The following is a 7,146-nucleotide window of genomic DNA, read 5'->3' as shown; positions in this document are numbered from 1 at the left end:
TTGCGCTCTCGTTATTTCTTACAAAATGTTCTCAAGTGCGGTATCAAGTGGAACCGGAATGTTTCCCTGACAAACGTATTTTTCGGTTTTGGGAGTACGCATAGTTGGGGTGTAACATAGACACTAGAGTGGGGTGAGCCTGGGTTTATGTACACATCACCGGTCCTATCCATAGCCTATTTGCAAGGGCGGTGGTGACCTCCAATGTTTGCGTTCTTTCATCGCACGGATTTCACTTTGGTGAACTGACCAAACTCGATACAAATGCGTCAATAAAACTACTCCAAGATATCTTTTCATTATTTTATTTCAAAATGAATCAATCTCAGGAACAATCAGCTGCAACATCATGTCAGAAATATTTGTTTCTATGCAATGACGACCATGTGATTATGGAATTCTGATTATTGTTAACAAAAGGCTAAGAAAACCCTTATTAGAATTCCATCATAAATGCATTTACATTTACGCCATATGCATACAAAGGTTACCCTCCAATAAACTCTGCCACTCGTCAAGGGACGATGACTCGACTTGTTGTCAATTTAGGGCACACTGTGGTGTAAATGAATCAAATTAGTCTGAAAATGTCTAATTCATTTAATGAATCTCTAGCGCATCTGTAAGGTAACACATTTGAACCTTATTTTAACTGCAAAGGTATATTTGCTGATGAGGAATTAGCGGAATTACGACGTCATCAATTTGCTTTAAATAAAATGACCCCTCAAAATTGAATATCGATTATGTGCACTGAATGTATCCTTTTTACAAACACAAGACAGAACCATTTCAAAATCATGCATAAGACATCAACACTATCAATAATTTTGAAATATATATAAATTATTACTTAAATACCAACCAATTTATAATATTTCCCAAAAATTATTCTGTGAAAATTAATACCAAAAACTGAATCTATAGGCAACAAAGATTCACGTAAACAGGCGTACAAATCCATGAAAGTATCAGAATCTGTAATCCAAATGTCAATGTGAGTTTTCCCAATGGGCGTCTCTTCATCATCACTAGGGTGCAAATCTTCGTTTTGATTCACACTTTACATAATATTCCCCAAGAATCGCTCAGCAGACTTCTACAATACCATCACAAGACATATTTAATATAAATTGATTATGTATGTACATTATTATCTAAAATTACAGCAGGGAGGATTGGGCAAAAGACAAGGGGATGAAGAGGAGAGGATAATATAAAAATTTGACTGCTTTTAGTGGTGTAGTCATGGAAAGCCCATGGAGCACTCTATTTTCCCAAGGTTAAGTCAAGGAATAATAAAGCTCTCTACAGATAGACAGAGGGAGTTCATGCAAAGTATCAAGTGTTTGAACATGTTGAAAACACCCCAATAAAATCTGGATATATCTGATTTTAACAATAATCCCCCAATTATTTGAAATGAGCACATATTTAGCTTTAGCTGTTCAAATGCCCGTGGCCCAACTCTGTAGTGCATCAGAATACGCACAATGCACACAGTACATGTACAGATCTCTGGTTGATACATTGATTGCCGTTTGTAGACATGTAGTATACATATACAGGGTGTCCCCAAAAAAACGAACCTTCAAAGCACCCACTTTTCACAACTTTTAAAAAGTACATTGCAAATATCAATACATGTTCATCTTTGGAGGGTATAGTTCATTAGCTTTTAAACAACGCTCTCATGTAAGTTTTGCCGACAAGTGTAAGCTAATAGAATGCACCCATTATAGCATGTACAAACATCCCCCAATATGTTCTAAGGTACATCAAGACTATGACAAAGAAAGTATACAATGAAACTGGCCTGAAACTAAAAGTGAATTACATGTATAAAAAACACCCCCCCAAAAAACCACCCAAGCCATTCTTAAATTTGAATTTATTTTATGTGTACTGTCCATGCTATTCAGCCGTTTAATTCACCAAGACAAATAGATTTGTTTTTCAAATTGGTCTTTTTCCAGAAAAACTATTTTTTTTAAATAAGACATCGGCCGAAGAATTGTCCAAATATTAGTTATGGAACAATTCAGATATCACAGGACTGGTCTCTGCCCCCCCCCCCTTATCAGAGTCAATAATGTTGGGACTGAAAGCTAGTAAACACTTCCCTGCATTTTGAATTTCAACCATTCAGGGATTTCAGGACGTTTTTCCATCATTACCCATTCATGGACACAAATTAATGAGTTAAAATCTTAAATGAGTTCTCATAATTGTTTGAATTTTCCTCCTGCTTGAAAATCTGGTTTTCATTGAATGTGTACGTTTTCAAGTTGTTAGTTTATGTGACCTCAAAGTTTAGCCTTGACTGCCATATCCTTTGGGAGGATTGCTTGCAACTTGGTAGCAAACCTCATCTGACCAGCCACCTTGAGTTTACCACTGAAGAATGCCTGAAATAAAAAAGGTAAAGTACGCAAGTTTAGGGACAGAGTAAGCAGGCTGTGGTGGGTTCGAGTCCCACCATGAGAAGATTGTGAATCTTTCTCACTAGCTCTTGGGCAGCCCTGAGTATACATTTGACTAGTAAGCAGGCGGTGGTGGGTTCGAGTCCCACCATGAGAAGATTGTGAATCTTTCTCACAAGCTCTTGGACAGCCCTGAGTATACATTTGACTAGTAAGCAGGCGGTGGTGGGTTCGAGTCCCACCATGAGAAGATTGTGAATCTTTCTCACTAGCTCTTGGGCAGCCCTGAGTAAACATTTGACTAGTAAGCAGGCGGTGGTGGGTTTGAGTCCCACGATGAGAAGATTGTGAATCTTTCTCACTAGCTCTTGGGCAGCCCTGAGTATACATTTGACTAGTAAGCAGGCTGTGGTGGGTTTGAGTCCCACCATGAGAAGATTGTGAATCTTTCTCACAAGCTCTTGGGCAGCCCTGAGTATACATTTGACTAGTAAGCAGGCGGTGGTGGGTTCGAGTCCCACCATCAGAAGATTGTGAATCTTTCTCACAAGCGCTTGGGCAACCCTGAGTTATAAGTGCTAATGAAATAATGTCTGTGATGGGTGAAAACCTCAGAGGGTATTATTAGATAATATTCCACAGGCGTGAGTGGAACACAGAATGATGCAGTGCTTCTGTGTCCCATATGCCACTAGGCTGAAGGCCAAGTGCACGTGGAACACCAACACATTACATTTTCTGTTCCAAGAGCGCAAGTGAGATAATGAATTTATCTTCAAGCAAACTTGACACACACACACACATGACCTGACACTTGCATTTTAGAACAGCACAGAAAAGATGAAGATGCACGCTGTACATAAACTGCAACCGGAATGGCCCAGACATCTTAGAATACCATGATAATTTATTAACAATGAATGCACAAAAGTTTTACCTATTCTGGCAATACAAAGCCATTACCCTCTAAATAACTCCACCATTACTACTGGCCATGGCTGCATCACTGGTTAAAAAGAGTGGCCAAATGTAATACAGTTCAGCAGGAAACCATGTTAACAAGAGATTTCAGTTACCACTTTTACATGCAATTCATCAGATGGAATTTGTGTTGGATGGTGTCCATTCAATAGCCGGTTTTGCCCTTCACCGGCGTAATTCAAAAGCACTGTATACTCAGTGTCGTCCCAAGTGATTGTGAGAGAAAAATAAAACATTCATAAACTACTCTGGTAGTACAACACTGAGTACACAGTGTTTATAATTACATTGGTGAAGGGCAAAACCATCTTTTACATGCAGTTTGACTGGAAGTGCTTGAGGGAAGACTTCCAGAGAGGAGGTAAGATACAGATTAACAAGAATTTCATCCATAACTGTTGCTTGGTTTTGCCAACTGCGGTAATAAAAGGAATGGTCAGGACTCTTACCGATTGTGGCTGGAGCTTTCCCATCATCAATTGAACCAAGTCAGCATCCTTGATGGTGAATGTCACGTCAACTTTTTCTGCAATGCAAAAATGGGAAAGAAATTAAGATGTACAAATTGCTAAATTATCAAATTGATGAAAAAAAATCACCAAAATAAATGACTGATAAGTAGACCACCACTTTTTGCCACAAAAAGCATCAATCCAAACAGAGCAGCATTACTTCATTGCTTGTATTTCACCTCCTCTTAAGAATACTCCAAATTCAAATTACAATCTGCACACCATGATGTACCTCATAACACCATAATTTAGGAACAAAAACATTTTATAAATTGGATGAAGTGGTAAGTTTATATATTGACAAAAACAAAGCGTGTTTTTACCCTGTACATCTCGTTTAACACTGCCCGTACCAGTCTTGAGATCAACCACCCAGAATCCAGTCTTACCACCAGGCCCATCGATAACCTTGAACCCAAAGGAGGCTTTGGTCTTCTCAACAAGGTCACCACCAGCCTGAAGAAATGAAGCAATCATACAAGAAAAGAAAAATGACAAATATATTTCAATGATGCATTGAAACTGGAGTAAATGAGTTTATTGATAGAAACATACCGAAAATCCTCATATTACACCTTTGGTAAGAAACAGGCACAGAAACAAAGAATGCTTATTTAAGGCACAGCAAATCTCATAAAGGAATTGATTTAACATGGATGCTTTACATTTTATGATATCACTGCACCAAATCTTGTCTTTCTTGAAGAAACACCATGGAAAGAGCCAACAGGAAGCTAAGGCCAAAAAAAAAAGTCTCCGGTTTCTGGTATGCGTGCGCGTTGCCGTAGCCATGCGTGTCGGCAAAATGAAAACGTTTTTTTTTCAATAAAAGATGATGTCTGAAAACCGCCAAACTCACTGGTTTGACTGGAATTCTGCTGCTGCACAATTTTAACGTGTTTTTAGATGGGGTTATGATCGAGAATAAGCTTTATGTGGCCTCTCTGGACTCCCATATATTTGCACTAAGTTTAGTCGGGCACCATTTGAGGTCATCAGCCGACATTTGAAGCCAAAAAAAAAAAAAAAAAAAAAGCCGCGTCACCGCACCACTTTTGGGGCAAGCTCCATACCAGAAACCGGAGACTTTTTTTTTGGCCTAAAACAGTACTCGCTGTTAAAATTTTCAAATGTTTACAATCTTTCAACAAGGAAAATTTGTATTTCATTCAATTTCTCAGCATAGCACAGTGGACGGACAGTCCCTTGTAATTCCATTATCTGACACACAAAAAATCACAAATCCTTTAGTGAACAGCCCCTCTAATTTGCCAAGATCCTTTGCATCGCACCAGTCTTTGAGATACAACATGGTAAAACTCTGTGTATTCATCATTACTAAATTGATAGCTGCAGAATGCAAAGGAAATATATCCCTTCACATGAATACTCCTTTCAGGCAACAATTTGCTGTGCAGAGCATGGTTTGCTACATTTCATTTACAAGGTGTGCTCTTCAGAAAACAGCCAGGGTTGTTGACTTCAGGGTTGCTGTCTTACCTCTTTCAAGTGATCTGCGATGAGGTTGAACAATTGTTCACACTGGAACGTCTCAGCTGCTGTCAGCCTGGGCTGGATTCGTGTCCTTGTCAGACAAAAGATCAATTTATATTTACCGACATACAGATCCTTGTCATTTGACTGGTGGAACTCACATCACATGTCATTCGTTATTACTGACATTCACGCCAGGGCTCAAAAAGTACTATCTGCCCATGGGGAATGGGAAATACTATTGAACAATTAGGATAATTTTTGTTTCATGACGCAGTATTTGTGAGCAAATGCATGCTGGTGTGCGCGTTCAGCGTTGCGCGTATTGTTCCAAAGAGCCAGCACTACCGCGTTGGGCTCAAACATTTTCGTGAAGGGGTGGTTTGGAAGAGAAAAATACATTTTTCATCAATTTTGTATTGAAATAAAAGTTCAAATATATCAAATGACAGGGATCTATATGTCAGTTATATAAAACAAATATTGAGTGGCTTTAAATTGTGAAATGGGAGGAATATTATCGCTCGGTAAAATCTGGATTTTCCAGTTCACTCGGCTTCGCCTCGTGAAATGGAAAAGTCCAGATTTTACCTTGCGATAATATTCCTCCCATTCCATGCTGATCCACTCAATATTTGTATACTATTAGACCAGTAAATTTAAGGCTACCAAACATGCATTCACATCACAGTTTAGCTAATAATCCAGTGAAACATAGGCCCACTAATACGCAAGAGGATGGCAATTGGTTGTCCTAAATGGTCAAGTAAACAATAACCATTCAAATATATAAGAGTTACTTTAAGGCCTTATAATATGCAAAACATATTAAGTCAGCTCACAGGCTATAAAACATTAGTCAGCAAACAAATCAGTATTATAGTTTGATTTAGAGTTGTTTGTGAAAACATAAAAAATAAAAATTTCAAAACCAAATTATGTAGTGATGTTTCAGGAGCTCGATGAGGTACTTCTTGCTACAAAAGTTAATCACCAATGTAACATTGTTTTTATAAACACTGTACCGGTACATGCAGCATTGTCATGATTGATTAAAGGAAAATATTTTACAAACTACTTGGGTGTAACTACCTCCTGCTTACTAGGACAGACGTCTTACCACTCGACCATCAAGCTTGCCAGGGTCGGCTGGCTGGTTCAAATCTGATATAGCATAAATCTAATGATTTTCCCCTTTTTGAAATGCAATTATTTCAGGACCTACTCACCTAGGGTGATCAGGAAATCCCATTTTGTAGAGTGTAACTACAACTGCACCTCCTAGTCCAATGTTATGCTGTAATGCTAGCTTGGCTCCAGGGACCTGTCTCCTATCAGCTTCACCACGCAATTGCCAACACAGCTCACTACACTGGGCTAATCCTGCATCACAACAAATGGAATACATTAACTCACAACTTTAAACAAGATATGAAAGTAACATAACAATAAAATTGTGATTTTGGCTTTGTTGTAACTAGCTTTTGCTGTGTTCAAAAGTGTTGCAGATCAGGCGGGATCTCGCACAAAAATACACGCATGATGCCGTTCATGTTGACTGTGTCAAAAACGTGTCAGTGCTCCACTAGTCTTCAATTCAAGCCTGGCTTCACCATTAAGTGGGCGCCACTGATGTACCAAACCGTGTTGTACTGCCGTATTGGCCAATGCGCGTTGTACCAAAAGAACCTAACCATTACTGACTTGTAATTAAGTCCACTTCAATGATGACACTA

General features: G+C 38.7%; 1 protein-coding gene across 1 annotated transcript in view; it reads right to left on the bottom strand.

Moving 5' to 3' along the window:
- Nucleotides 1-288: 288 nt before the first annotated feature.
- Nucleotides 289-7,146, bottom strand: part of LOC119728237 (non-specific lipid-transfer protein-like) — a 28,022-nt gene continuing 21,164 nt past the window's right edge. Inside the window, exons 10-14 of the mRNA XM_038200392.1 lie at nt 6,640-6,793; nt 5,417-5,501; nt 4,240-4,372; nt 3,854-3,930; nt 289-2,408 (exon numbers count right to left, since the gene is read on the bottom strand). Coding sequence (XP_038056320.1) covers nt 2,307-2,408; nt 3,854-3,930; nt 4,240-4,372; nt 5,417-5,501; nt 6,640-6,793 — 551 coding nt within the window. The 3' untranslated portion in view covers nt 289-2,306. The remainder of the gene's footprint in view (nt 2,409-3,853; nt 3,931-4,239; nt 4,373-5,416; nt 5,502-6,639; nt 6,794-7,146) is intronic.

This window comes from Patiria miniata, unplaced genomic scaffold (assembly GCF_015706575.1).
Source record: "Patiria miniata isolate m_02_andy unplaced genomic scaffold, ASM1570657v1 HiC_scaffold_20, whole genome shotgun sequence".
In the NCBI taxonomy this organism is placed as follows: domain Eukaryota; kingdom Metazoa; phylum Echinodermata; class Asteroidea; order Valvatida; family Asterinidae; genus Patiria; species Patiria miniata.
Note: the sequence above shows the minus strand (reverse complement) of the source record. Positions and strands in the feature narration are given on the sequence as shown.